This window comes from Anabrus simplex, chromosome 1 (genome assembly GCF_040414725.1).
Source record: "Anabrus simplex isolate iqAnaSimp1 chromosome 1, ASM4041472v1, whole genome shotgun sequence".
Lineage (NCBI taxonomy): Eukaryota > Metazoa > Arthropoda > Insecta > Orthoptera > Tettigoniidae > Anabrus > Anabrus simplex.
In genome coordinates this window covers 1,613,503,891-1,613,520,665 of record NC_090265.1, presented here as the reverse complement: position 1 = coordinate 1,613,520,665, position 16,775 = coordinate 1,613,503,891, and the positions used below count along the sequence as shown (strand labels likewise).

Below are 16,775 nucleotides of genomic sequence, written 5' to 3'. Positions count from 1 at the left end.
GCAATAAGTACCATTATGAGAGGCCGATAACCTATATTTTGGACTCCTTTAGCTTGCAAGCATCATGGATTTACTATTGAGCTATAGAAGCAATCCCTTGGTCAGTATTACTATTGTTTTCCGTCAGTTTCTGAGCCTGATGCATTGCGGGTCGGCTCCACTGATTGTTTTAAATTCATATTCATCCGTTCATTTTTCGTCCTCACGCTTTGAATTCTGGTCAGTGGAGGATTTTGGATTTTATTTTGTCATTGCATTTCGTACCATCAGGGGCCGATGACTTAGATGTTAGGCCCCTTAAAACAACAAGCATCATCATCATCATCAGCAAATTTTATCTTGGTCATTAGCCACAGGGCAGAGGGGCGGGTGATTCTTACCTGTCTCTTAGGAGCATGTTTGTTGTACAAGTCCAGAATTAGACTGTTGAAGGTGTTCACTTTTGAGTCCATGTTGTGAAAGTCCTGTATTTTATTCTATCCCAGGTTTGGTTATGTACATCATTATGTAGTTCGTTAATGACAGTATTTTTATGTCTCTAAATGTACTTAGGTCCTCAGATCGAGTAACGTAAGTATAAGAGCTCATGGGTAGGAATGCTGGTAGTCGTTCACAATTGATATGACTTCTATTACCTCGTTACCAGTTCTGCAATGAATTATTTAACACAATAAAACACAACAAGAACAGTTTTGTAGGACTGTATATGTAGGTACACTATGACAAAAAAGAAAATGAAAGGTCACCATTAATGTCAGTTGCGAAGTTTTGTATGTCGATCTCCATAAAATGGTCAGTGTCATACTCTCGTTCCCCTTGTCCTAGTATATCCATTGCAGTGGCATTACTTTGAGAGTTAATTTTGACCTTATCAGAGGCGTTATTTTTACGTTCCTCTTCTTCCAACTCATCCAAACAGCTGCACAATTGATCTGCCTCTGCACTCATTTCTAATAATATGCAAAATAAATACATTCGTACAGCCTTCAGTACAAATACGAGGTTTTGATTGTTTTGATAAAGAATGAGTTTAATAAGATGATAACTTACCGCTGTAGTATGTAATATAACATCATCTATAAAAGCAGTCTTCAGAGTCGATATTGACACCATGTCACTCAACACGATTAACACCTACAGTTATTATGCGAGCCAGAACAATTACAATATCTCTCACAAACTGCTGTACAGGACCGTCAAAACAACAAGTACCAAAAGCCAGTAATGAATCAAGAACATGATCTACGTCCATTCTTGTTTTGTGAAATAAATGCACACGGATACTATGTCCGGACATAGCACAATTGAGCACGTGAGACCTGACAACAAGTAAGATATCAGGACATTGTACTTGTGTGCGCTTGTAAAGAAGACAGGGTAGGACATAGTAATTTTAGGTTTCTCGAGTTTTCTCTTATTTCCCACTAGGTATGGACAAAGAACAACTGTGCATTCAGTGCTGTTTCTCATGACTAATATGATGGTACCAATATCTCGATATCTCAAAAAAAGTGGACATAGCACTTGGTTTGCTTTAAGGTATCGACTTATATTCTACAGTGCCTTTCCATAAGGATTAGACCACTTGCAGGAGATTGATGCTATTGGGCTGATGCTAGGGACATGTGGTATGGTACCATCAATTTTATATTCAATTCTGGAAACTGTTCTTTTTACCGCAGAAGAATATCTCAGACTTGTGTTAGTTGTCATACATGGATTAGTGGGAATAGCCCACCTTTACTCCCAGTGATCTCCATATTGATATTCATCTGGTAATTATATTCTAAAGCCTGATGACACATCTGTTGCAAAGTTTATTGTTAAATGTTTTTTTTGGAGTTATATAACAGTGTTTAACATTTTCTTAAAATCTTGATTTACTTGCTTTGTCCATTGTTGGCAACCTGTACATTGGAAAGCTGATGGTTATTATTTGTAGTAATACATCAACTGCCTCTTTATTATTATTAAATAATAAACCTTCTTGTTACCAGGAACTGGTGGTGGAGATGAAGGTGCCGAGGATCCGGTATCTATGCAGCCTAAGAAGCAGACCCTATTTAGGACAGGGTCATTAACTCAGGAACCAAAGAAAGATAGAGAATTGTTTAAATCTTTGGAGAGTGAAGATGGAACATTGTGTGATGACTCAAGTGAACTGGGTGTAGAGGAAGGTTTTAGTCGCAGTAAGCTAGTCGTAGAGAGTGAGGATGGTGATGCTAGTGTACGTTCCAGACTTTCTAGTTGTGAAGATGAGGAAGTGGAAGTTCCTGGACAAAGTGCAAAAGATACTTCTGATGGAAGTTCATTGCCTGCAGAAGTCACAAGAAGAGGAGAAACAAATAGTTGTAAAAATAACAGACTCTCAGTCATTTCTTCAGAAAGTGATAAAAAGTCTTCAGAAAGTGTAGAAATTTTAGGTAGTAGTGAAGGTGGGAGTGGATTTACCACTTCACCAGATTCAGACATGCCACTTCTTAGTCCAGAAATATCCACGTCATCCTCAGTCATGGAATTAAAATTATCTACTATGGCAAGTTCACCCGAGTCTGTTGAGATCATACCAGATACTCCTAGTTCAGTTGAAGTGCTTGGGGAAGACTCTAGTGGGAGAACTTCAAGGGCTACTATGTTTTCTTCACCATTCATGTCTCCTATTGAACCTCCTGATCATCCCACAACTTTGGCCCTTCTATCTCAAGCTATGACTAGTGGCTCAAGCAGGTAAGGCTTGCATAGAATACAGTAGTTACGATCATTTTCATGAGATTTTCCCCATTATTTTCAGACTCATTTATTTATATCTCTTTTTTCATGGTTATTCTGGAGATTGATGAGTAATACTAAGGGATAATGTAACCTCACCATTAGTATATTCCAACTATTCATTAAATATGATAATCAGCAAATCACAATCTATTGTGTCTAATATATATCTGTACCTCAGAGGTATAGGACAATATGTCCCTTTATAACTAAAATGGGATTATTGGCACATCCATACGGATTTCTTGTCCTCTACACAGAGGTGTACAACATTATGTCCTACACCAAGTATTGGGGTGAGTTATATGCTTTTAAAGTGACACCAAGTCCACTTTTACTTAAAGGAATATAACACTATCTGGAAGTAGTGTTGTATACTTCTGCAGAGTCTGGTGGATTTTCCATGAACTGTGGAAGGACATTTGCAATCCAGTCAGTTTTACATGTGATTTGATGTCTCATTCTCCAATGTGTCCATGGTAGGAATTGAGAACAATGAATCCAAACTCTCGTAGAGAGCACACCAGGAGCACCAAATTCGAGACTAGCACCCTGAACACTAGCCCTCCAGCCACTATCTGCCAGCTCTTCGGTACATTAATACCCCAAGTCACCACACCGAGCGCTCAGCAACCTACCAGCTGCCCCTAGCCCTTAGCCTGCTGTTCTTCTATATAGAATGATTTTATTGTGAGCTAATAGGTTATCTTGAAGGAGCATTTTTTTTTTTTTCAGGCAGAGAACTTTTAAATGATACATGAACTTCACTCTTTTTTGATGTAGCTAGGTTATCCTTTCATAAGTGTTTCCAGATAATGTATGATGGGGTCTGTTTGTACATAGACTTTTTCTCTTAGCAGCTCATAAGTTATTAGGAACACTCTGCCATTTGTTGAATATATTTTGAAGCTGGGGAAGGTTAGAGAATCGCAGAGTATTTAGCAGAGAATAGTATTCTTCCGTGATCAGAGGAAGTCTATACTCACTGGCTTGACAGGTAGTAATGAAACATGGCTGCATGCAAATATATTACTAAGGATGAAACTCGCATATTACCGTATTCACGCAAATAATACCCGCATATATTTTTTAAAATTGAGGCACAAAATTTGGGTGCGGGTTTTATTTGAGTCAATGTTGGCATTTTTTTTCAAAAGCAGCTTTCCTAAAGTTAGGGTGCAGGGATTATTTGCGTAAATACGGTATATCAAATTAGTAATGAAAGTATTAGTCACTTAGCAACTTGCTAAGTACAAAATGTACTGCAAGTTAGTGTAAGTCTTCGCCTGCAATTAGAGTGATCATTTAATGATTAGATTTTATGATTATTCAAAGTTGGCTGAACTTAGAGACCTTTCGTTGTCTCATGATTCACCGGCAGGTAATTCCGGAGAGAATAAAACAAAAATGAAGCAAATTGGTCCAGTAGAACGAACGGACGGATTTGCCAAAGCTGTTTTTAGTAAACTCTTTTAATATGTAGATATCCTTTGCAGTAATTTGTATAAATAGTTTTGGGAGTTACTGTTTTGCTACAAGGGTTGTAGGGAGAGCCTTGGAAAAACGTTGCACTGAACTATGTGCATACATCAAAAGAAAATCTTGCTATCAATGAGAAAATTTTATAAGTCCTATCACCATAAATTCAACAATGCTTTCATGCAAATTTTGTAATAAAAGGACTTAAATACCAAGTTTCACAAAAATCTCTCTATCTATTTTCCCGTGATGCTGTAACAGACAGACAGATAAATAGACAAAAATTAAACTGAACTATTTATCCTGTCTAGTATTAAAAAATCAAGTATCTCATTAATATTAAAAAAATACAAAGATGATTTTGTTTTTATAGATATATTTTGTGATTTCTGACTTTTTTAAAACATGGCTAGCATTGCATTTGATTCGTTTCTAGTGATGATGGGTAGGTAGGGGGCAAAACCTGGTGTTGACACATAGGCTATTCTTGTCGAATAACACCAAGGGGTCTGCTCAAGGCTTAATATCTTCATTCGTTGGGTGAATCACTATTAGCAGCGTCACATGCATTCACTTGGTGTGAACACTGCGCACATGTTTGGAATTTAACCTAGGCTTTTTGCTTGCAATCGCGTGAATTGTATACCATCACCTCTCCTACCTTTCCAGCCAACATTTTGATGGTGAAGTTCTTTTCCCACCAATGGGACTTGAACCTTCGAATCACAGTGGCAGATCATAAAGACCAGTGAGGGTTCTGAAAACATTGATCTCTCTACCAAAAGTAATTCCCACATAGCAAGGCACCCTTGAAGGTTCACACCAATTTTAAGATTAAGGACAGGTTAGGCAAGAATACAAATGACTATTTTAATGAAATTGACCATAAATATAATCTGTTTGGCTTGTTATTCTGAGACTGAATATGTGTAGAGAGGAAATGTAGATTATTGATGAAACCCAACAGAAGGGTAAGAAAGGCTCTTGGAAAGGTGGATTAAGGTTAAGTAAGCAAATGGTAAATGTGTGTTCTTCAGACATTGCATGATTTTAAGTTAGTCGTAATCTGTGTAAATACATTGTGTGTAAGATGAAAACAGTGCTATGTTATCTTAGTTATACTGCGTTATGAAATGGGCATAAATGTATTTCAATGAGTATATTTGCTCTTGCATTTAGTTTTATGATTTTATTTTTGTGTGTGTTTCAGAAGCTTTACTCTGTAACATAGCCTTATGCTTTTTTCCAAGAGTATTCTGGTATCTTCTACATTTGCTGTCACACTTGTTTCTGTTTGAAGTAACTTGGTACTTTGGTATCTTCTTATTGCAACACAGTCTTTCTGTTCATGAGTGAGACTAAATTAAATTTATACTTACTTGTTCTTATACTGTGTGTCTGTAAAGAGGCCTTTTGTTATTCGGAGCAGCCATCTTGAAGACTGTGCTATTGTGAGTTTTCATTTCTTATTCTGCACGAAGGAGCCAATCATCTCACTATTAGGCATTCTGAAACAAAATAATCAGTTTACAACTACTGGTAATATTTTCATTTTAAGATTCCAAATACGTTTTCAGTAAGAATTTTTTTTTTTTGCTAGTTGCTTTACGTTGCACCAACACAGATAGGTCTTATGGCGACGATGGGACAGGAAAGGGCTAGGAGTGGAAAGGAAGCGGCCGTGGCCTTAATTAAGGTACAGCCCCAGCATTTGCCTGGTGTGAGAATGGGAAACCACGGAAAACCATTTTCAGGGCTGCCGACAGTGGGGTTCGAACCTACTCTCCTGAATACTGGGTACTGGCCGCACTTAAGCGACTGCAGCTATCGAGCTCGGTCAGTAAGAATCTAGAATATATTGCCATTGTGGAGAGAAATCAAGAAAACAGTTCTGATACACTTAGCAAGGAAATATATATTGTTTGACAATTCAAATCCAAAACATATTGAGTGAAGCATTTAAAAAAAAAAAAAAAAAAAAAAAAATCATCATTTGCCCCTTACTGATTAAAAATGTTTAATCTATGTGCTCCTATGTTATTACTACTTACGTTTTGTTGGATACATTTTCTGAATAATTAGGTATTCTTTCTTAGGGGAAGGAGAAAAGGTAGAATATTTTCAGTAGATTTATTGGAATGTTGAGGGTGCAGTTAATAGATTAGTCTCTGTAGCCTTTAGCATTTTCTCTGTATGGACCACTTGGCTAGCATATGTGAATAAATTTTCCTTTTTTTTTTTTCTCCTTAAGGTTAAGGGTTTGAATCTCAGCACAGTTAGTTTTTGTTCAAGAGTCCTTAAAAGAGAGAGGCCCATATTTACAAATTTACTAGAACTTTAATGAATCCCCCTTTTTAGTTCTGTCTTGCTTCTTTGGCACTTTTTTCTACATGCTGGTGGAGTGGCGGTCTCATCTATGTTGCACCTGTGGACTCTGCGTAGTTTTATGGTCAGATGCCCTTCCTGACATCAGCACTGTGCAGTGGAATGTATTTAACTATTCCAGTTTCTGTGTGGTTGGGAGTACAGTGTATTGTACATAAAAGAAGAGTTGTGTTTTTAACTCTTTGGCTTGTACTTAAGGAACTGTTCTTTTTGAATTCCTGAATTCCTAAATGCATGTAACTTGCTTGATAGGTAAGAAATAGGTCACACAGATATTCTAATTTACTTCCAACAGTCTTAAAGCGTTTACAAAGTGGAACATCCTTTTTAAATTTTCGAGGAACGCTTTGAAAGAATAAAAGTATAACCCCATCGAGGAAAGTGAATCCTCAGAAAGAATGTGAACTAATGCACTGTGCAGTGCACAAGAATACCGTATAGACCGGTTCAGTTGTCGGCTAGGTCGCTCAGCTTCTGCTGTGCTGGTGAAGGAGTGTAAAGCGAACAAAGTTATACATGAATAAGCTCGGTGTGTTATTTACAGTGTCATTAAGTTTTGTGATTGACAGATAAAGGAAGGTATGAAAATACGTGTTACAAATGCTTCTGAATGTGCTCTTGCCTCTACCAGCTGAGCCACACCCCGCACGCACAGAGACCTACTCACCGTGCAGAATGTGTCATCATAAGCTAAATATTGAGGCCTGGATCTCGACTGGGAAAGGCCACAAGCTACAAGCCTTGAGCTGGGGATGAGCCTCTCGGCAGAATAATACCAAGAGACTCATTTTTAAAACCAAAATACAATGAAATTCAACAAATAACAAGGAAACATTTATAGAATTAATTAAAAGAAAATTAGGAGAAAGGAAATCGATTTAAAAAAGGCAGGGAAAGATACTCAATATTAAAATATACATACGTAATCGCCCTTTTACAGAGCTGTAGCAATAATGACTCCATGCCATTATTCAGAAATGCATTATATTACATTCAGTTGAACCACTTGTCATCGTGCGATTGCAATTGGATTATCCCCACCACAAACATGATGCAATCCACACAGTTCATTAAGAGATGATCTGACTTTCCAACAGGTATTAATTTCACCAACTACTCTTATCTCCACTCCCATATATCACACCTCTCTTCTTTTTATATCCATTTTTTTTACAACAATCCATCACCCCAAAAGGAAAAACTATATTCCTATGCATTAAAGAGCAGACTAAAGGAAATAAGTATTTGTAGAACCTCTGGAACATGAACTACAAAAAAATAATGGTAAGGCCCAAAAGCATGCGCAGTGCATACATGAAAGAAAGATAAAACATGTTGGCCGGAAACGGTACAAGAGGCCAAGATATGTGCATAGGCCAAAAAGAAAATGCACCAACAATCAGTTAAAGAAATAGAATTTAAAACAAGAATAAAATAAAATAAAAAAAAAAAAAGATATTCCTTCTTGATACCCCACCCATTTACACTCACACCCGTACACACATACAGTGAGGCAACAAAACATTAAGAGCGAAGAGCGGTCCTGAGCGTCCATCAAGGATTCAAATCCTTCAATAACACGACACCGAGGTCGGTAGAAAGGGATTACCAATTATTTGGGTCATGTGTATACATAACCATAAATTTACCAATGGGATCAGAAAGTCCCGTATTCACATCAAAACCCATCAAGATTGCAATTCGTACAGAGCGAGTGAAGCCTCGTTGTGACACGAATAGCCATACAGTGTAGATGGGAGGTAGACGCAAAAGAATACACGCACGTAGTAATTTCAGGACCATAATATTGAGAATCAACATAACCACACCAGCACAGAGAATTACATTGCATTCATACTGCAGGGTAAACAAGGGATATCAACAACCATTATAACAAGAATAAGGTGTTAAACGATATCGTTACCTGAAGTAATATCAAGGTGCAATGAAAGGAGGTGAATAGTAGTAGAAAATCCATTTGAAATGTTTAAAAACGTTTCGGTATATTACAAATGCTGCATTTGAATGCATGGAGTCCATCTTATATATCAGTAAAACCCGACACATGTTCCTCAAGTCAAGGAGATAAGAAAAATACATTCCTGTGGAAAATTAGACCATCTGTGACAGAGAACACAAAGACTGCCATGTTTCGTACAATCACAGAAGTTACGGGATCGTCCCACGTGAAGCAGTAATGAGCCATTTTGCTCGGGACGAAACCGAACTGACACAAGTATCAAAAATGGCTCACAGCTGTAGTAAGAAAACAATATGTAAAATATGAAAAGAGGCCCAACTTGAAAGTGGAACAAGCAAAATTAGGTCACCTTGTAAAAAGGGCAAACCGCTTGCAAATAAAATTATACTGGATGGTATGGATAAGAGAATTTCAGGAGATCCGGGAGATAGTGGGTTCGAATCCCACTGTCGGCAGCCCTGAAAATGGTTTTCCTTGGTTTCCCATTTTCACACCAGGCAAATGCTGGGGCTGTATCTTAATTAAGGCCATGGCCACTTCCTTCCAACTCCTAGGCCTTTCCTATCCCATCATCGCCATAAAACCTATCTGTGTCGGTGCGACGTAAAGCCACTGGCAAAAACAAAATTCTGCAGGCAATAAATTAGTTTTATAGGAGGCAGAGAAATGCTTAGAAATATAGTGAAGTTAATAGGTTTTAGATTGAAAAAGTGTAAGAATAAAAGACACTTATTATATGAATGTGCTAATGTAACATTAAAAAGAAATGTAAAGGGGAAAATAAACTGGTTGTATACATGGTGGAACGTGAATTCACACGCATTATACTGTCTCCAAGTGTTGGCAGAGCGCTGATGTGCCAGGAGTGTATATAAATAACAGTCCTGGACAGTGCCTTATTATTATCCATGCTGGTGAGAAGATGGGATTAATTCTAGGTGCTTGTCTCATTTATGATTCAAAATCAAACTACTATAAGGAAATGAACTATGAAAAGTACTGTAAGTGGGTAAAACCCAACTGATATCTGGATTACTGCAGAGAAGCATTGTTGTCCTTGACAACGCTCCCTACCACAATAGATAAGACAGGTAAAATGCCTTCAATCAACAACTCGAAATCAGACATACATTTGACCAAGAAATGACAAAAGAAGAATTTCTCATTCATGCAAAGCAATATAGACCAACAATAACATACTGCATTAACAATATATTTGAAGATGCTGGCTTCACATCCCTGAGATTGTCAGCTTATCATCTGGACCTAAATCCCATCAAACTAATCTGGAACAGGATAAAATAATAATAATAATAATAATAATAATAATAATAATAATAATAATAATAATAATAGATGGCCATAACATGATAATATTAACAATAAAAACAGTAATAGTATTAATAAAAGTAACCACACTTAAAAAAATCATATCATCTATATAATACACATTGTACGTAGAGTACATTAAAAATACATGAATAGTGAGTACCGGTACTTTAACTACTAATTAAGAGAAAGTTTAGAAAATGTATACATTTCTACAGTGCACCAAAAAGAGAAGGATTAGTAAGAAGAAGAAGAAGAAGAAGATATGTGAAAGGAAGAGGGAAATAATGATGAAGAGGCAGTAGGAAGAGGTGTTTTCAGGTCATAATTTTATGATTTATACATGTTTACCTAGTATTTCAACACAGGCATGTTTAAAAGCTGAGCTGCTGGACATGCTTCTGACGTCCACTGGTAAGAGATTCCATTGTTGGGGTGCGGTAATGGTGAATGGTTTTATGTAGATTGCTGTTCTGTGTACAGAAAGGGATAAACACGTAATGCTGCAGGATCAGGTATTTTTGTTATGGTGTGTGGAGAGGAGCTTGATGCGATCACGGAGATAGGCTGGTTGAGATATTTTAAGAATATTATGCAAAAAGCAAAGAGTATGAAGTGTGCATCATTCTGGCAGGCGAAGCCACCTGAGCCGTGTGTAAGCCGGTGTGACATGGTCAGCGTAAAGAAGTCCACAAATAAATCTTACACAAGCATTCTGAGCTCACTGTAATTTCCTTCCCTAGGTTGTTGTAAACTATATCGCAATAATCAAAATGAGGTAATGCGAGTGATTCAACAAGAATTTTATTTAGTTTAAAAGGGAAAGTGAATTTGAATTTACTGAGACAGTGTTAGCGTTCCGTATATTTTTCTACACACAGATATAGTTTGGGCAGACCAGGACAGATGTTCATCAAATATTATACCAAGATTTCTTACATTTTGGCTATACTCTATGGGACTAACACTTACGGACAACCGTGGTAATGCTGTTCGATTGAGTTTGCAAAGTAATTTAGGGTAACCAATAATTATTGCCTAGGATTTTTATGGTTTTAATTTTAATCCATGATTTTTGGCCCATATATCTATGGTCATTAAGTGTTCATTCAGGTGAAGTGTCTCCGAGTGTAGGTTTACGGGTTTGCTGTATATCTATATCTAAGTCATCTGCGTATAAGTGGTATTTACAGTGTTTTAATCTGGAAGCTATGCGATTTATATACAAAGAGAAAAATAGGGGGCCCAGTACAGAACCTTGTTGTACTCCTACGTCAACCATACACCAATTTGAATATTCATTGTTGTTATTAAGTACACACTGCCGGCGGCCGGTGGGATAGGAACTGATCCACTGGAGTGCACTCGCGGAGAAATTTAAACTATTTAAATTGGATATAAGTATGTCTCTGTTAACAGTGTCAAAAGCTTTACTAAAGTCCAATAACGCTAGAACTGTCAGTTGTTTGTTGTCCATAGCTTGCCTTGTGTCATCCGTCACATGTGTTAATGCTCTGCAAGTGCTGTCTCGTTCTAAAGCCGGACTGGTAGATGTCGAGGAGATTGTGTTGAGTAAGATAGTTGGTAATCTGCTTGTGAACTATGAATTCTAAAGCTTTTGACAATATGCATAAGATGCTAATCGGCCGATAGTCACCAACGTCCTTTGCCAGTCTTATTTTTGGAAGCAGGCGAACTATGGCCATTTTCCATATTTCCGGATAAGTACCCTGTTGCAGTGAATAATTAAAGATGTTCACCAATGGATAAATGATCTGGTGGAGAATTTTAATGAGCATTTTGTGCCCTATATTATCTACGCCTCTAGCCTTGGTCTTGATGTGTTTTGTTGAGTCATTCACCTCTTGTGGTGTGACGTGACTGAAGTAACATTTTTCTCAGTGTGGTGATGGCGTATACGTATTAATTGTTTTCTCTTTCACGACTGGATTAACTCCCGTTGGCGAGATGAAATGGTCGTTTAATTCATCTACGTTAACATTTAGTTCTACGTCAGATTTCTGATTATTGATGCCAAAATATTCCATAGATTTCCACATCGTCGCAGGGCGTACATCAGGTCTAATCAAGTTATGGGCGTAACATAGTCTAGCGCTTCAAATTTTAGGGGTCGTTTTATTACGCAGTGTTTTATAAGTCTGGTGGTTCGCTTCCGTTGGTTAGTGCTTATATCGTCTATGAGCAGCGTCTCGTTTAGTCATTAAGTGGTGAATTTCATCATCTATCCATGGTCTACGAGTTCTGGAACCATTTCCCATACGCACTGGGGCGTGCCGATCGTAGAGTTGCGTTTCTAGGTAAAATTGCTGATAAAAATGTCTATCATGTTTCTTTGTCTACACTGAAAACATTGACAAGAGAAATGATTGAATCTATAACAGTAGATGACTGGAAACAGTCAGTTCTGAAGGTGAAAGAAATACAAGCTGAAGGTGAAAGAAATACAAGAAATGTACTGGAAATGGGATGCATTGTTGGAAGAGGAAATTGAACGCATAATAATTAACTCTGGATTCGACAGTTGCAGCGATGAGTCTGGAGAAGATACAGCAACAGCTGATTCGGAGACAGACACAGCAAAGAAAGCGAATGAACATCAAGTCGGTGAGGAACTTCACTGCCAGAATTACACGATTCCAAATTGTGTTAAACCTTTTAATTTATATCACAGTTTCTTTCTTAATTTGTCATTTGTTATGTTCCATTCGTTTGCATAATAGGGAATCAGTGAATACCATAGTCTTTGTATTAGCCTATATTAGTGTAATTTAAAAAAAAAGACCAAGAATCTGAAATGTATACATATGATAAGTAACACAGTACTAAAAAGAAAGTATAGAGTTTCCACCTTTTCAGTACACTGTTATTAAGTTGGTACCAATATTAAGTTACAACATGTTAACTTTGGGACTGTTTTCAACACATTTAAAGTGTCTTTATCAGCCAATTAAGAGAACGGCAAAAGGACTAAATCATAAACAATTATAAACACACATAGCCAATATAAGTCATTATTCACAGTCAAAAGGGTGTACGTAGAAATATCAACACTTTTTATGAAGGTTACAGTCTTGTATATTCCTGCTGTGCTGTAATCACATAAAAAGACATTGAATTGATGGTAAATAACGAGTTAAAAAAACTTGATCCAACATAAAATCTTGAGGGATAACTTGTTAAAAGATTGATCTTGAGAGATGCAGCTTGTGTACAGTTTTTGCTAAGCAAGGTCTTATAGGCATTTGTTTTATCGGCACGTTGAAGAGTAGAAAGCGACATACATGAAGTTATTGGACATTATAAATTATAAATAATAAGAATGTAATCTCTACATCTCTTATTTACTTGTATTGAGTAGGTTGAACTACCATATTTATTTCAATTTAATTTTGATACTTTTCAATACGGAACAATGAAATTTTTATCTTTAAATTATAAATTTACTCATGGGAGTATGGGAATCAATATCTATATCATCTGATGGCCAAGCAGGCATCAATTCTTGATAATGAGACAAAGTCTCTCATAGTGCATTGGCACTGCCGGTGGCTACAATTAGCCTACGCAGTGGCCTCCACGGTATGCACTAGCCAGCGTCTTGGTAGGTGTGCTAGGTACCAACTGATGAGCCCAGCCTAGCACACGGGGGCGAAACTCTGACAACCAAGAATGAGTTAGCTGGAAAATTTATAATGTCCAATAACTTAATGTATGTCGCTTTCCACTCTTCAACGTGCCGATAAAACAAATGCCTATAAGACTTTGCTTAGCAACAACTGTACACAAGCTGCATCTCTCAAGATCAATCTTTTAATAAGTCATCCCCCAAGATTTTATGTTGGTTCAAGGTTTTTAATTCGTTATTTACTATCAATTCAACATCTTTTTATGTGATTACAGCACAGCAGGAATATGCAAGACTGTCATGTTACAAATGAACTTCAACTGAATTTACTTCTTCATAAAAAGTGTTGATATTTCTACGTACACCCTTTTGACCATGAATAACGTCTTATATTTGTTATGTGTATATATAATTGTTTATGATTTAGTCCTTTTGCCCTGTTCTCTTCATCGGCTGATGATGGCACTTTAAATGTGTCGAAACGGATCCCAAAGTTAACTATGTTTTAAGTTAACATTGATACAACTTAATAACAGTGTATTGAGAAGGTGGAACCTCTATACTTTCTTTTTAGTGTTGTAATTTTCAGTTCAGTATGGAACAATTATGAAGTTTTTCATTTTAAATACGGTGAGAAAAGAGAGGAAGAAAATATTAATATATGAATTATTATGTCTTACAAGATATAAATATCGTGTAAAATCATGACATTTTTACAAGAACGATTTACATAATGGCAATGCTCCTTGGACTAGCATAAGATGTTGAGTGCTTCAGTTGTTGTCCTCAGTTGACTATACTGCGATGACGTTATGTTCATTACTGGTTGTGCTTGCTTGACTTTTGGTTTTATCCAGATAGTGTCCTTTTTCTGAGGCTTCAGTACACTTGTAATGATACAGGTTTTTATTATGATGAGTTCACCACTCCAAAGGCATTTTAGAGCTATTGCCAGCCGAAGCTTGTAGGCCACTCTTAACATGGAGAACAGGCACCTTTTTTGTAGCTGCTCTTCTGGAGTACAGACGCTGTTGTTAATATGGGGTTTCAGTGACATTTCCTTACCGAGGGCTCATTTTCTTTCTATAAGGACTTCTCTGCCCGTAGCTGTTGTTCCTTATAATAGGTTGGGTTATTTACCGCCGCGCAGCACTCGGCATGAAGACGCTGGTTGTATTGTCTACTCCATTACTATAGCAGCCATGATCAGAATGTTTGCTGGCAGGGTAGGGGAGGTGGTGCTACACAATTTCTTCAAGAAAAGATTGACATAGCAATGCTGAATTTATTTGGACACATGATGAGAATATCAGAGGAGAGAATTCCAAAGAGAACATTAATGAGCCAGGCTGGGTAGCGCAGGTGGCAGAGCGCTGGCCTACTGAGCTCAAGTTGGTGGGTTCGATCCTGGCTCAGTTTGGTGATATTTGAAGGTGCTCAGATGTGTCAGTCTCATGTTAGTAGATTTACTGGTATGTTAAAGAACTCCATTGGCACAACATTCTGGCACCTCGGTGTCTCCAAAAACTGTAAAAGTAATTAGTGGGGCGTAATAATAATAATAATAATAATAATAATAATAATAATAATAATAATAATAATAATAATAATAATAATAATAATAATAATAATAATAATTATTATTATTATTATTATTATTATTATTATTATTATTATTATTATTATTATTATTATTATTATAACACCAGCAACAACAACAACAACAACCATGATCAGAATGTTTGCTGGCAGGGTAGGGGAGGTGGTGGTATACAATTTCTAATCTGCAGTGCTCATATGTAGTTGATGATGGTTCGTTGGATGGGAATGTTAAGCCTTGAGCAGACCTCATGGTGCTATTTTAGCAGGACTAGGCTATGTGCCGGCACCAGGTTTCACTCTCTCCCTACTATCATATATCTCATCATTCATTTCATCTCATTAACTCCTCTGATGAGGTTGACATCAGGAAGGGCATCCGGTCATAAAACTCGCTACAAAGATTCATCGCACTTCATACCCGACCCTGTAGAGGAACGGGACAGACATACATACATACTATAAAGAGGCCTAGGGGATGGCCTAGAATGAGGTGGATGATCTCTGTAATGGGCTGTATTAAAAGTAGAGGAGTCTATGGCAATACAATGCTAGAACAGGAATGGTGGAAAGATTGAGCAAAGTGGAGGGCTTTGGCACACTACCCTACCCAGAGAGAATCAAGAAAAGGGAATGGATGATGATGATGATGATGATGATGATGATGATGATGATGACAACCTTTTAGAAATGGAGTTGAATAGATGGACTCTCTGTAATAATAAAGCCCTTAACTATAGTTGATATATTGTAAGCTGACATGAAAGTTGATAGCATTTCTAATGTGGATCATATAACCTTTCTTTTTTTAGTTAATTCTGAAGTCTGAGTATAAAAATTGGATATTTGAAATTATAAGACTTTTTCCATTTCTATGAATTCAGTCAGCAATACAGATATCATGAAAGCCCTGGTTATGAGATCCATTCATGGTGTTGATAGTCACTAAAATTAAGCAATAATATACTGACAGAACAAAATATCCAAACACCATGAAATAAGGAATGTAGAATACAGAAATTTTGGCACTATATTTGTCGAGGTAACATATTTAATAGATTAAGTGTGCAAGACTACAGGTTAATATCTGCACGAGAAAAGCCATCGCAAATGTGCCATGCTGGTCCATTAATAACCGGTGTAATCGCCTGACTGCTGAATGCAGGCCTGCAAACGTTCATGCATTGTGTCATACAGGTGCCGGATGTTAGCTTGTGGGGTGGAGTTCCATGCCTGTTGCATTTGGTCTGTCAATACAGGGATAGTTAATGCCTGTTGTGGATGACACTTGAGTTGTCATCCAATGATGTCCCATATGTGCTCAATTGGGGACAGTTCGGTGGGGTCGAGCAGGCCAAGGCAACATGTCGATACACAACAGCGGCATGGGGCGTGCATTATCCTGTTGGAAAACATCCCTGGGAATGCTGTTCGTGAATGGCAGCACAACAGGTCGAATCACAAGACGGACGTACACATCTTCAGTCAGGGTGTGTAGGATAATCACGAGAGTGCTTCTTCTGTCGTAGAAAATTGCTCCCCAGACCAGAACTCCCGGTGTAGGTCCAGTGTGTCGACTCCTTAAAC

General features: G+C 37.4%; 1 protein-coding gene across 2 annotated transcripts in view; it reads left to right on the top strand.

The window, feature by feature from the left end:
- The window catches only part of LOC136858596 (TATA element modulatory factor), a 335,705-nt gene that overhangs the window by 32,337 nt on the left and 286,593 nt on the right, over positions 1–16,775 (top strand). For both annotated transcript variants that reach the window (XM_067138270.2, XM_068225630.1), the window contains exon 3: positions 1,998–2,727. In XM_067138270.2, coding sequence (XP_066994371.2) covers positions 1,998–2,727 — 730 coding nt within the window. The remainder of the gene's footprint in view (positions 1–1,997; positions 2,728–16,775) is intronic.